The sequence below is a fragment of the Typopeltis vanoorti genome, chromosome 19 (genome assembly GCF_054136105.1).
Source record: "Typopeltis vanoorti isolate ZY-2024b chromosome 19, IOZ_Tvanoo_1.0, whole genome shotgun sequence".
In the NCBI taxonomy this organism is placed as follows: domain Eukaryota; kingdom Metazoa; phylum Arthropoda; class Arachnida; order Uropygi; family Thelyphonidae; genus Typopeltis; species Typopeltis vanoorti.
Window position 1 is genome coordinate 64,956,489 of NC_143567.1, and position 15,785 is coordinate 64,972,273.

The following is a 15,785-nucleotide window of genomic DNA, read 5'->3' on the forward strand; positions in this document are numbered from 1 at the left end:
TTCTTAGGGAAGAGAGGGAATGATAGTGGCAGTACTTCCGCCTCCGATCTATAAGGAAGCGATAGGGTTTTTCTCCCTCAAAACAAAACAAACTCAGTTTACATACAACTACAATAACAATTTGTGTAAACAAAAAAAAAAAAAAGTTTTTGGACCAATCAGGAAGTTAACACGTTGTGTGTGAACTATAAAACAATTAGGGCACCTATAAAAATATAAATAAATCCTCTATCGCCATTTATTCTCAAATGCCGTACTCTTTAAGCCATAAAAGTAAGTAGGTAGAGTTCCTTAAATTTGAACTAAAGTAAGAAGGCAGACTTTCTTAATCCATAGCTGCTTTTAGTCCTAACGAAGATTTGAATAAGAGCCCCGCTCCACCTTACGCCATCGCTAAACAGTGAGTCGGATCTTTTAGTGAATCAAGGATTTTAGGAGCGAAATGACGACAAAAAGCTGTCATCTCGTAATAGTCGTCCTAAACCATAAAAGGTATACTATATGTTATGTCTGAAATAAAGTGAGTTCCGTCAATTTTTAGCTAAAGGGTTAAATAACCTGTGTTTTCAGGGGGAGGGGAAACTCCTTACTCGTGCCTAATATCGACTAACTTGAAACTCCTAGAAAAAGTAATTATAATCGGTTAATGGAATCGAATCGGTAACAGAACGTCATTTCCGCAGTGCTAAACAAGCACCAAAATTAGAGCACCTTAATAATAAATTAAGTTTCTCAAAATTGTTTCATAATAAAATCATAATAAAAATAAAATATGCATTTAATCCTTTTTTGTTATTATTATTGTTCATTGGATACAAACTGATTTTCTTTAATCTCTTCTTATCTTTAACACTGATGATAATGTTGTGCATAGTGATTCAAAACTTGTCCAATATGTGAGGCACATTTTTACTAAATTCAGAAAGGATGTTTGTCAAATTTCTCTGTCAGTAAAATAAAATAAATAATCAGCTAACTCCTTTTATTCTCCTATAGGGAATAAAAGTGTTTTAACTGTTTTAAGCCTCATCTAACTTTTGGAGACTGAGTGGACAGTTCCGTCTCCACCAGTAGCCAATCAGAGATAGCAGACCAAAAATCATCGCTAATTTTAAGCGGCATCCAGTGAAGAGACTGGCAAACAAGTGCTACCATCTCGTTGTCCCTAACTCTAACACGATATGTTATTACCTGAAATAGTGTGGGTTCTGCGATTGTTTTTTTTTTTTTTTTTTTTACGTTTACGGAAAGAAAAATTCGATTTGTGGGGGAAAAAAAACTCGCTTGACCATGTTAGAGATATTTAAATTAATTTTTTCCACCGCTGTTTATATGATCAGCCATTAAGGATTATTACAACAAATATTTAAAAAAAAAAAAGCTTCCCTATAGGGAGTTTCAAATTGAAACTCTATAGGGAATAAATAGCGTTAGAGGATTTCAAAATTAATCGCATTGTTGACCATAATAATTTTAAAATAGCGTGCATCGTCTGTTTCTTCATACGACCACAAGATGGCCACCGTACTGCTACACTATCAGTTGCAAGATGATAGGGCGACTGACAAATGTTTTTATGGAGAAGCATCATCATCCATTTTTTGCCTATGAATGGTACCACACCAGCAGGAAGTCTGTAAATTACGGAAACAGGGATTGGATATCTCTCTTGCCGTTATCGACTTAAGTATCAGCAAGAGAGATATCTAAGATAAGCCTTCCCAGGATCTAAAAGACCGACCAATTCATACAATATTTGTTGTGCAGATATCTTAATTAGAGAACACCGAAAAGTGCGATAATTTTCTGGAACAAGTTCTTTTGTTGAGACTTTTCTTCAGTTTCTCAGAGAAGTATGATTCTTTTATATTTCTTTCCTTCAACTTTCTTCATGTTATCTTAATTTTTTTTATGGCTTAATTTATTCATCTTCCATTGTGACCTTTTCATTACCAATTTCTTTATTTCGATTTTTATTTTTATTCTCTTGCTCTCACTAGCGTATGATTATTATCATAGTTAAACTGGGTTGACAACAGAAGCATCTAATATTTCCATGCTATTCACCATAATATAATCGAATGATTGAGTTCATTAAAAACTTCTCTCTTAGGTGATCTTCAGGTCCACGTAGGTTTGTTTTGTTTCTTTTAAAAGAAACTATTACCAATATACAATCCTTAGTGCTCTTCAAATTCAATCAATCTTTGTCTTCTCTCATTTCTTTGATCCATGCTCTTCCACCTTTACACTGTTGTTTCTTGATTGTCTTACAATAAGTCTCCCATTATAAATTTCGAAAGTCATGTATTATCTCTGAGAGTGTTTGAGAGAGAGAGAGAGAGAGAGAGAGAGAGAGAGAGAGAGAGAGAGAGAGAGAGAGAGAGAGAGAGAGAGAGAGAGAGAGAGAGACTGAAGTCGGTAATGAAGACTATATTGGTACTGAAATTGGCAATTAAGACTACAGAAATTCTCTGTAGTCTTAATTGCAGTCAGTTCCGGCCGTTGTAAATGCGGAGCCCTAATTTCAGATAATTAGCTATCGGGTATATATACTATTAAACAATATTAAAAATAAATAAATAATATCTTTATTCGTTATATTTTTTTACGTTATACATTAAAATCTTAATTTTAAATTTCATTCTTCACTGCCCGAATGGGTAAAGCTTGTCCAAACGGCTTTTGGCCAGCGCTGGTTGTAGTGCGTCAAAACGTTAATTTAAATTTAAATATTCAAACTTAGTTTAAATATGAAAACTGTAGAATTCAATGGGATTGAACTTGAAATATTTTTAAAGTATGCGTATTGTTCATTAGTATTAATGTTGCATTAGAGAATAGATAATTAGAATATTAATAAATTCCAATCATATTATTGTTATTATTAAAAACATTATTGAGACCTCCAGGAGTTGTAAGTCTTATCCTGTCATGCGCAGTACTTTCTGTGAAGCTTACTGGACGCGAAAAGACAGAAGTCTCTTCGGACGCGAAAAGACAGAAGTCTCTTCGCGTCATTCTTGCGTGTTATTGTTTCTTGCGTGACTTTTATCAGGAAGTAATTCTATGCCAAACAAAGACAATATGCAGCACACAGCTTAAGATGACACTTGTATTGAATCAACAGATTACCCTTTAGTTATTACTGACATTATCTACTGAATATCTACCGACAAATTTAGATTGCATACTGATTACGTAACATTTCTTAAATAAACTCTTAAAAATAAGCTTCCGATGTTGTGAAGTCACTGGTTTGCTTGCGTGATGAGTTGTTCAAAGGAATGCATTCATGTTACGTAACACCATGATATGCTTTTTTGAGACTGTAGAAATTCCCTAAGGAATTTAAATAATAATAAATAAAAAAAAAACCATCCGTGTTTATCGAAATTTGGATGTTTGCTTTAGTACAACATTGCTGTGCTATTAATAGCTTTTGTCTGAAATTACGATAATCAACCATGATAACATCATTGGTACGAGAAAATTATTGTCGACCTTAAAGCATAACCAGGATATGGAAATACAAATCAATTTGAAATGGTGAGATTACACCGGAGTACTTGTTTGATGATTCATTGCCAACTGTTGGATGCAGGAGAGAAATGTCATTCACGCTAATTCACAACAATAAAATAAATTAATAAACACAACAGGGAGATTTTTTTTGTAATTAAAATTAAAAATAAGTGCCTTACCCACAAAGACCTTTCGCCTACCATGCTCTTGATCAATTTCGTACCTTACTTGCTCTCATTATAAATGATTTACATACATTTACATAAAATTTATGTAATAATTTTATAATAACTGCTGATAAATACCTAGTTTTATCAGCAGTTATTCTCTATAGCAACTGTCTTAAACGCTGATCTTCTCAATAATCTTCAGAGTTGGGGATAAGCTAGCGAATTTTAATAGTACCAAAGCATAATCCAATCTTATCTCTTGAGAGAAAGCTCTTACGTCACTCCCCGTTTTACGGAATTAAAGGGGGGGGGGTAAAAAAACTGTAAAACTGACACCATTTCAAAGAGTAATATAGCAATTAAGATTTAAGAATATGGCGCCAATTTTCTTTCGTACGACTGTTCCCGAAGCTTTGAAACCGAACTACGATCCATTCTTCACGTCCTATTTTGTAATTCACTAACGTTTTTCTGATGATAACCTGTAATTTTCAGGAATAAATATTATTTACTTATTTCCTTATGTTTATGTATAAAGCAATATTTTTCTTTCATCTTATAAAGCGGCTCTGGAGCTAAAGAGAAAATCGTCCTTCCTTGTAATATAACGAACATTGCGAAGTCGCGGTATCTAAGTGGATGCTGATAGTTTTGCTAAGATTGAAATATGGTTCTGTTCTATTCTCACAAACGAAACATTAATTTTACACTGGCCAACAGGGGAGGCTCGTGCATAGGCACTACGGAACTGCAGCACCCCCAATTTTTCTCGATATATAAATATATTTATTTATATTTGCTTGTAATATTTAATTTTATCATCAACAATCCTACACAATTCTCTTATTTTGTATAAAAAATAATAAAAATCCATCTTGTAGCACTTAGGAGGGCGAAGGACGCTAGCAGCACTGTGTTTACCACAGTGTCATATTGCTACTCGCACAAGCATATGCACGTCATAGTGAGATGCGGGCTATTAGCATAATGAGGCACTGTCCGTCGCGCAGTTCCACTGTTGTTTATATGCAGTTTGTGGCAGTAGTAGAGTGTTCGTAGTGCTTATCGTGTTTACTCCGTCTCTTTAAATATTTGGACATTACAATTAAATAGTTTTTATTTTAGAACATCATTGGGGTTATGATAATGGATTTCATTTTTAAGTAATTTTGAATTATACTAAACTGTATAATTTTATCGATAATAAACAATATTTTTTCATGAAACAAAACAAGAAGAATACATTTTATTTTTAAGTAATTTTGAATTATACTAAACTGTATAATTTTATCGATAATAAACAATATTTTTTCATGAAACAAAACAAGAAGAATACATTTTATTTTTAAGTAATTTTGAATTATACCAAACTGTATAATTTTATCGATAATAAACAATATTTTTTCATGTTTATTTTTTTTTTTTAATTTTTACCATAATTTTGATATTTTATTCAAACACGTATACACTGTACTTATAGTGTGTATGTATATTTCGAAAGTTGCAGTACCCCCCACGATTTCAAGCTACGAGCCGCCACTGGTGGCCAAGAATGAATTATAGTCTGTTCTATTAAGTGAAATTACTCACAGTACAATTACTCCTTTTCGGTCAAGCTATTAAGCAGGTTAGCTTGCGGCATGAAATACTGGAGGATGAGAGAAGCAAGTAGAGAGAAGATCCCCTTGCTAATGTATATTACGGGACATTAACCTACTTTCGGATATATCGGCAGAAAATATGAACTGGCTGGAAACAAGTATTTTGAATTCCAAAATTGTTTATTTGTTTCATAGGCAGTGGTGTAACTAGAGCTTTTGCCGCCCGGGGCAGTCCCTGAGTTTGTCGCCCCTCTCATTACACACCAAAAATACTACAAAAAGTCAAAACGACGTATAGGGAAATAAATTAAAACTATGTGTATTTTTGAAGTAAAGCTTTAATTCCAACATTCTAAAATGTTATTTTTCTTTCTTTTCTGTTAGCAAAATCGTCAATGACATTGTCGAAGTCTGTTTCATAGTAACGTAGGTAATTATTAATCAATTTTATTTAAAAAAAAATACTCCTCTCACAACTAGCAACACTTACAGCAATTATGAGGAAAATTCGCAGTAGTATTACAATACAGTATTTGAAACTGAGTTCTCGAGACTGTATTTTAGAATTAACTGCAAAAGTTCAAAAATGTTCAAAATGCCGCCCGGGGCAGCTCTCCCCCCCCCCCCTCTAGCTACGCCTCTGTTCATAGGCAGCAGTGTCTCAGTGTTCTCGCACTTTCTGTTAAAAATAAAAAAATAAAAACCATCACATGTAACAAATAATATAATTAACAAAAGCTAACTTTACATAATGATGTTGAATTAAAGCAAAGTGAAAAGGACACGTGCGTTTGTTCCCGCCATAAATGTTGGCATTCTGTTGTCAAGCCCTGTGTAGCAGTAGTAGTAATAGGTCACGCTATCCTAGTTACACGGGAAACACGTGCCTGTCATTAGGGCTTAATCACGTTAATCACATGCTAGTTAAGTAACTAAAGTTTACATTTTTATAGTAGCGGAATGGATATTAAATATGCATCCATTATAGAATTTATGAAATATACTTTGAAAAAATAATCATTAGCACATATATTGTTATAATAAAAAAATATTGTTATATAACTACTAACACTAAACGCGCCGAAACAAGCTTGCGTTTAGTCACGTGACAATCTGGCACATCAGCCCATATACGCCATCTATCAACCTCTTTTGTTAATACAGGCAGCAACATTTCTTTATTCCACAGAAATTAATATTGTGATGAGTGGTTTCGCGACAGCAAAATTAGTCATTACTTATTGAACAGCCCTCGTAATTATCCAAGACTAGATCTTTTGCCGCCCGGGGCGATCCCTGAGTTTGCCGCCCCTCTCAATACACACCAAAAATACTATAAAATATCAAAACGACGTATAAGGAAATATGTTTATTTTTGAAGTAAAACTTTAATTTCAACATTCTAAAATGTTATTTTCCTTGCATTTCTGTTAACAAAATGGTCGATAACATTGGCAAAGTCTATTTCATAATAATGTAGGTAATTCTTAATCGATTTTATTTAGAAAAACTCTTCTCACAACTAGCAACACTTAAAGCAATTGTGAGGAAAATTCGCAGTAGTATTGCAATATTTGGAACTGAGTTCTCGAGACTGTATTTTAGAATTAACTGCAAAAGTTCAAAAAGGTTCAAAGTGCCGCCCGGGGAGGACCGCTTCCCCCTCCGCTTCTCCCTAGCTACGCCTATTCCAAGAACAGATTATTAATGACAGACTGTGACGTCCTAGAAAAATTATACCTACCCCACTCACTTAATAGCGATCTCTTAGGTGTGTTATAAATTAACAAGACTCTCCAGTTTTAAGTTATTTTTTAGCTTGAACTTAAAAGACAAAAACTATGTTTAGAGTAATACAGTTAGTCTCCTGAATGGCGTCGTCCAAAAATAATGTGAGAACTGTTTGCTTGATTTTAAGATTTTTCCCTTGCAAATTGTCACAAATTATAAAATTCCCCCTCAAATTCCCTTCGCTCAACTATAAGGTCTATCTAGCCAGTTTGCATTTTGCAGGATGAAAATCCTGCAAAACAGGCAAACCGGCTAGAGAGACCTACTCGATTAATGCTTAATTCAAAACATGACCCCATCTATGGATTTCAAAGTTCAAAAACTTTACATTTAGCGAGTTTAAATCGTTATTTATCCCATCGGTTTCTTTGTTCACCTTTTAGCTTATTCAGATCTCCGTTACGTAAACCTAATCTTCCCCAGCCTAACATCACCAACAAACAACTGAAAACCTGTGCAGCCCAGTGACAATATCGTTCGCATGAAGGGTTCACAGTAATGGTATCAGTACCTAGCTCTGTGGAATCCCACTTGTAATTTTTCTCCTCCTTGACATTACTCAACCATGCACAATTCTTTGATCTCTGCCAGACAGTTAATTGCCAATCTATTCTGCTACCTTCATATCTAAATCCATATGATACTACTTAAATATCAACTTGTCACGTGACAATCCATCAATGCTCATTACTCTTTGATTTAATACTTTTGCTGCATTATGTGTTATGAATTCTCTTCGCAGAAGTTTAATTTTCATGCAATGAATATAACTTACTAAAAGATAAGTTAAATTTATCTCACAGTTATCACAATACCTTTGGTTGAACTTTGAATCCTCTGGGACGCGAAAAACTTTATAAAAGCTTTTCAACGTAAAGGGAGTTAGCCGATCTTACGTAGATGGAAAGATTCTCTTCTCGGAAACGAAGATTTTTCCTGCATTACAGGCAACCGAGCAACACAAATACTCGCAACTAATGCATTTACTTCATAGTCTTAGTTCCTTGGACCACAATTCAAAATACCTCAACCCAACTCATGTTATAGTTCATCCAGGCGTCAATTCATCTTGGTGATGCTACTCTTTATTTTCATTCTGCATCACCTTTTCCTATTGATAATAGTTTCAATTAAGTATTTTCCCCTCCTCATTTACGAAATTTCATCTTTCAGCAGTGATTAATGGCCTGTCACCGCTAAATATATTATTTTCATGAGACGTCATTAATACTACGATAGGGGCGATGTCTGTGAATTGCATATATTCTCTAGTAGGTTTGCCTGTCTTTCGAAATGATAAATTCGAGTATCTAGAAAAAGAAGAAGAAAATAAATAAAAGATGCCACTACTGTATGAGACTGCTCACTCGCTCACTCAATAAATAAAAGATGCTACTACTGTATGAGACTGCTCACTCGCTCACTCACTTACAGTGGAAAAGCTTTATAGATTCTTCAAACCTTAGACGGAATTCGAACTCAGATCATTCCGATTCAGGACATTAGAGTTGTTATTAACAGTGAAAGTATAAATTATACTTGTCAAGCATTTATATTTTTGTTTTAATCCTTTACTCATGCGTCAGCAAACAAAAGTTTTTGCTTTCAACTATTAAAAGTATTTCTATTTTGTTTCTTTGTTTACTCACCCTATGTCTGAATTTTCAGGGATTGGATGAAGATGATTTTGATGTGGCCTGTAACGACTCCTGTAAGGTGCAAACAGTAAGTTGTTTTTTTTTGTGTGTGATAAAGTTGTTTTGGTAAAAATAAAAATTAAACGCTAGTGCAAAAATATCCTACAATTACAAAGTAACAAATTCTTGAGTACATCTATGGAGTCAAATATACTGGATTTGGCTTAACCCAAATTTTATAATTAAAAATTCTTTCTGGTCGATTTAAAAAATTTTCCAAGAAATGTAGATAACCGCGATTTTTAACTCATAAATTTCATTGATTCATAAACATTTCAGTAAAAGAACAACGTTAAGAAAACTAGAGCTTATCCGTGGAAATTGAGTAAGAGGGTGGTTACCAAGGGAGTGAAGAGCAGATTTTTGCTTGTGCACCGAGCAAGCACAATTTGTTCTCTGAGTGTCTTCTATTAGAAGAATTATATAAAATAAAACTTATTGTATTGCTTAATGGATACAGCGAGACCTTGATACAGAACCTTAAAGAAACATCTCAATAAATAGCAAGGTCTCTTCGCTTATATAATTGGTATTCACCTTCAAACCAGCCTGGAAATTGTTATCTTTCTTACCGCCTATCAAAGATATTTTCATCTCTATCTTTCCCTGGTGTTTATCAAATTATCAAATACTCTGTTCTTGTCATCTTTGCTACATTAGAACAGACTGGCTGTTCTGTTACTATTAAAATCCAAGAACATCAAGATATCTAATAATATTTCATCTAATAGTGTTTCCTTAAGCCAATCGGACCGGTTAAACCCAATCAGGCATCGAAGCAAGAATTTTAAATACGATAAAATTTTAGAAAACTACTCAACAAAATGCAAGAAATTGTCCAAACTGGGCGATTCATCATACTGTCTGTAAAACATTACAGATAGTTATGATGCAAACAACTTACTCTCCCCACAGATCCATGTTATGATATTATGTAAGTATTCTGGGTCATCACAGAACTAGAACACGTAGTTTGAACAACTTTACCGCTGATTTACAGCTAAGCACGTTCTGAACATCGGTTATAGAGTTCTCCATGCTGGACCCATGTTCTAAGTCTTGGTGGTAGTGTTATTACTGTTCATTGATTTGGTACGCGATTAGTCTCACGCCCCTAGTATTTGAGATATTCGAGGTGCGATAGATCATCACTGATTGTGTTTGCCCTCTGGCGAAGGAAATAACGGAAGTAACCGGTCTCGCGTCACGTACGGAACATAATATAGCAGGAAGAATCTGTTATTGTTCGGCATTGTCTACGTTTCTCTATGAATGAGGTTAAAGAGCGTGCAAGGGAAGCCCTCTAAACCGCCTGCATATATTGAAGAGCAACGGTAAGTGCCCGGATATCCGGAAAAAAATTTTCGAACTACAACGAAGTGGGACCAAAGCGGGTTCAACTTAAATGAATATGCCATGGCGAGACGGTAAAATCACCGGATATCCGAAAGCGTTAGCCCGCATGTGCTTTCTGATATCTGGAAGAGAGTATACTGATATATAGATATTTTGCTTTGTTATAATGTAAAATCGGTGAAAGACACCCTACTCTCCCAACAGATCTACGTAGTGATAATAGCTATCAACAGCAAAAATGAACTTGAATTCTCTGAAGATGACATTTACTTTATTAAAGTACAAATAAATAAATATATAATTAAAAGAAACACACCTATTAACCACAGTAAAAATTATTTAATCGTAAATATTTCATCCTAAGTATCTTAGGACATCATCAGTACAGTAGTTTTAAACAATAATAGGAATAACATACAGTTAGGGCGCATGATTACAATAGAATCTCATTAAACGTGCATAACGTGCTACAGTAGTAAAAAAAAAAAAAAAATTATTTAACACAATTTTGTATGACAATTTCCCATACTTTAGGAATAGTAAGAACGTCGTTGTGGTTTAAGTTTGGTCTGTGTAGTAGGGCTTCAAAACTTTCTTTATATAAACGTTCATGTTTATATAAAGATCTATGTAAAAGTTTAGACTTTTCCCAATGGATCCTATGGCTTGAATTTTCAATTCCGTATTGAGAGAGGCCAGATTTCTGCGGTTTAAAAAGACGAATGTGGTCTTGATGTTCCGAGATGCGTTTCTGAACAGACTTACCTGTCTGTCCAAAGTAAGATAATTTGCATGAGCGTGGAATCTCATAAACGCTAGGCAACATCAAAGGTGAGAGTTTGTCCTTAGGAGAAGGTAACAAGTTGTAAATTTGGTTGATAGGTTTGTAAGTAGTGGCAAAATTGTATTTCTTCATAATTTTAGAAAGACGTTCTGAGATGCCTTTAACGTAAGGTATGGGAATCCTATGGATTTCTTCCTGTCTGGTTTGATGTGTGGAGAAGTGACTACTGATGATTTTTTGAGTTATTTTAGGATTATATCCATTTAGGATGGCTGTATTTTCGATTACTTCTGATTCCTGGTTTAAATATTCTTCAGAGATTTTTACATAATAATTTTCACTGTAGTTAATATGTGTGTTTCTTTTAATTATGATCGCACCACATGTTTCGTTATTTAAAATAAATAAATAAATAAATGTATAAAATGAATAAGGATAAATAAATAGATTAAAATTATGTATACTTTAAATCTTTGTAATTATATTAATAATACTGCCCTTTCATTCAACTGATTTCTAAGTAATACGGATTCTGTAATAATGAGACCTTTTACATTTCTTGAAACATCATATTAATTTTAGTTCATCCATCGTTGTGCAAATAGCACAACGATGGATGAGCTAATGAGAAGAAACTTTTTAAAGGCTTCTGATCAAGTATTGTAAAAAATAATAATAAAAATAAATAAAAAAGGTGTCATGAGTTCCTCATTGTTTGTTTCATCTTTCTGAACTCGAATTTGCACCCTTGATAGTATACTGTCTATGTCAACTTTTCAAATAACGGCGAATCTCCGTATCTTAGGTGTTATAGACTCTAGGAAAGAACTAGGTTCGAATCCTGTTTAAGATGTTCTTCACGTCCTAGACAGGATTCTTGTTTAGGACGTTAAAGATTTTTTTTTCAGCTTAAGCTGTGTTAAACGGTCTAATGGAGGCGACATGTTCCTCCTCCTCTCGGAAGCCGAATTTTTCATTCCACAAAACAAGAAAACTACAAACAATTAAATGGCATAATAGACGAGGCTTATAGCTTTAGTATATTACATCTGCACAGATTTCGTCTTCATCAAAGCGGCTCAAATACAGATAGATAAGTACTGATATAAATAAAAAAATAAATAAAATAAATCAACTAACGCCTTTTATTCCCTAATAGGGAGTAGGCGAGGCCTTTATACCCTATCTAGCTTTTGGAGACTGAGTGGGCAGTTCAATCTCCACCGGTAGCCAATCAGAGATAGCTGGCCCAGTCTATCACTAATTATAGCAGCCGCCGATGAAGAGGCTGGAAAACAGGTGCTGCCATCTCTTGGTACCTAACCCTAACAAGATATGTCACTGTCTGAAAATAATGTGGGTACTACGGTCGATTTTCTTGAGTTTACGGGACGAAAAACCCGAGTTTCCGGGAGGAAAAACCCGCTTGCCTGTGCCAGAGATCGACTAACTCGGGAACCGGTCGAAGATAGGCTTAGAAAAAGTTCCTCCAGTCAGCGACTAGACTAGAACCTAGGTCTAACTTCAAGCGGCCAAGTGCAGAGGACGCAAGCGCCACTTCCACTGAGATAAGTACTGATATATTATTTAATTATTTGGACTACAAGCTGCTCTTATTATATACAGGTAGTGAGTAACAGCACTATCCACTGCCTTATCACTAGATGTGATATTCTCTTCTAGCTTCCTGTTATGCACGTTCTGGTTGAAAATAAATTCTCTACCACACCATAAAGTCGAACACACTTGAAGGGTCGATCGACATTTTACTCAGACTCATGAGCCGCATACTTATGACTAATTATTCTCTCTTTTAAGTGGTCCTATCTATCTGCTTTTGCTATTTCATATTCCTTTATAAATGCAAGTTTCAGTAATGAAGTACAATGCACATTGATCCATGAATGCAACTTAAGGAAGGATGAAGTTGATTATGTGTTTTATTCTAGTTTTCGAGTAATTGAGTCTTTTCAACCATGATGAAATTAATTAAAATGATAAATGATTATCTCACTATCATCCATCAAGTCCTGAGGTCTTTTCTGCAAAGTGCATATAAAATTTAGCTAAAGGACAAAGAAATAATATCGCGAAGCCGTTATGTATTGGAGGTATTTATATTTGTCACTTTAGTGGAAAACATTTATTAAATATGTTGAAGGTTTTTGAAATTTTGCAATATCATGGTACCATGATTAGTATATTATTCTTATACTGTCTTCTTATAATAATTCTTTCTTACATTTATTTCCCAACATTTACAATCGCCATATTGAAATAAATCTTAAAAGCATATCCTTCTTTATTAGTAGCTATCACCATTTGGAAAAAATGGTTCTTTAAAGAACAATTAAAAGAAACTTCATCCAGAGGGATATATTATTATTATTATTATTATTATTATTATTATTATTATAACGATGTCTCCATGGAGTCAAAGACTCATCGCGGGAGAGCCTACATTGACATATTAACCATTATTCACACAATACCCGTTATACTTCTCCTTAAATTCTTTCACAGACTCACTTTGCATTATGGGATACAAAAGCAAGTGATGTGAAGTTAGCCTCTATCTATGTACAAGTTGCTCCAGTCCTGAAAATACTTAAGGCACAGACTTTGTTAGATTCACAACCACCTCTGGCAACGCATTCCACCCATTCACAACCCTCCAAGTAAAAAATCTAGCCCTAACACCCTTCTTAATCACACTCTTACACAATCTCCAGGGATGGCCCCTCGTTCTCTTCCTTCATGCACTGGTCTTAAAAAAGTCATCAGTATCAATTGTATAAAACCCCATTAATAATTTATATGCCTCTATCACATTTCCTCTCCTATCAGCTAGTTTTTGGAGCCTATAAACTTTCAATCTACTCTCGTAGGAAACATCCCCAAGACCTGCAACAATCTTTGTAACTCGCCTCTCCACCATTTCTTCATCACCAAGAAATACGGGTGACCAGATTTGTGCGCAATAGCCCAAATGTGATCTTATTAATGCCTTATAAAGTGGGACAATCGCTTCCTTATCCCTGCTTGTCAGTGTTTTCTTCAACAACCATGTAATTTGATGTGATGTTTTGGCAAGCTTTGCAATATGCCCTCTAAACTTGAGTTCTCTGTCCACAATAACTCCCAAGTCCCTTGCCTCGTCAACTTCTTACAGTTCCCTTAATATAGTAAACAGCACGTGATCTCATCCTCCCGAGCGCATCACCTTACACTTAGACACGTTAAACTGACAGCCATTTACTTTCGCCCATATAGCAAGCCTATTTAAGTCATCCAGCAGGATATCTACATCATTCGAATTGGCTATCGCTCTTCCCAATTTTGCATCATCAGCAAACAAGTGGATATTTCTTTTCAAATTATTTCCAATGTCATCAATGTACAAATTAAACAACAGAGGACCAGGTACCGAGCCCTGAGGTACACCACTTGTCACCTGCCTTCTATTGGATTCAGCTCCTCCATAAAGCACTCTCTGATGTCTGTTCATCAGCCATCTTCTAATCCAAATCGCCAGGTTTGGATTCATACCCATTTGCTCCAATTTATGCAAGAGAGTTTCATGTGGGATCCTGTCAAACGCCTCTGCAAAGTCCAGCAGTATCACCAAGTAAGGATTTCCTTTATCCAACTCTACTGTTACTTTATTATAGAAAGTAAGCAAGTTACTAAGGCAAGACCTACCCTTCACAAAACCATGTTGCCCCTTTTAAAGAATCATATTGCTGCCCACCAAGTCCTCTAACAGTCTGGTTAGAGGAGGTGCTAATTCTCTTGAACATTCTTGCAAAACATGCGCCGATATGCCATCTAACCCAATAGCAGTGTTAGCATTAAGGTTCTGTAATACTAAGCAATTCTATTTCGTCTATCTCTAGACTCTCATCAGTCAGTGACACATTCGGCACTGCAAAGATGGTAACCTGTATGGTAAGGAAGGCCAAAGTTAATTATGTGAGGAAGCTAGCTGAGGAGTCCAAAAGAAATCCTAAGGAGTTCTTTCGCTATGTGGCAAGTAAAAGGGGTGCCATCTTGGTACACTTTTGCAAAATGATTGCTAAGTAACTCAATTATTTCATTAGTATCTGTGACTTCCCTACCATCAACACCTTTTTAAAGTCATCCTGCCATAGCTATTCTCATTTTTCTTGCCACATAGCGAAAGAACACCTTAGGATTTCTTTTGGACTCCTCACATAATTAGCTTTGGCCTTCCTTACCATACAGGTTACCCTCTTTGGCTGTGCCTTGTACTGCTCATAGGAATGCTCATCACCCTTTTCTTCATACTTCCATCACAACTTTTTCTTTATCTGCAACTGCTGCTTAAAAATACTATCCATCCATCTTACTCCTACTTGATTTCTCCTCCTACTCTGGGAATACAGTCTGATACAGTTTTCCTTAAATACTCCTTGACAATCTCCCATGCACCATCAACATCTCTTCCCTTCAAATTCTCGTGCCATAGCACTGCTGAAAACTGACTTCTCAGCTGGTCATAATCACCAGCCTTGTAATTCCACATATATTCCCTTCTTAACAGAATATTCAGCACATCTTACAACTCCCAGGTCAAGACCACATGATCGCTCTCCCCAAGTGAAGACAGTGTAACTAAATTACATGTTGATATGTTCTGCGATGTTATGACCAGATCTAACACGCTCTCGAATCTCTTGTCCCTTCCACTACATGCTGCCTCAGGTAGTTCTCTCTTAACAGCTGTATAAATTCCATTTCCTTTGAAAAATCATTGATTAAATTAAAAATGAAAAATCATGAAAATTTCTTTTAAATCCGATCCATTAGAAAGTTAAGAAAGTTATATAAGTTGCAATTT

The 15,785-nt window shown here is 35.1% G+C and overlaps 1 protein-coding gene across 1 annotated transcript in view; it reads left to right on the forward strand.

Annotated features, from left to right (window-relative positions):
* LOC150096197 (proto-oncogene tyrosine-protein kinase ROS-like) overlaps nucleotides 1-15,785 on the forward strand; it is a 115,702-nt gene that overhangs the window by 26,991 nt on the left and 72,926 nt on the right. The window contains exon 2 of the mRNA XM_090409002.1: nucleotides 8,756-8,812. Coding sequence (XP_090265128.1) covers nucleotides 8,756-8,812 — 57 coding nt within the window. The remainder of the gene's footprint in view (nucleotides 1-8,755; nucleotides 8,813-15,785) is intronic.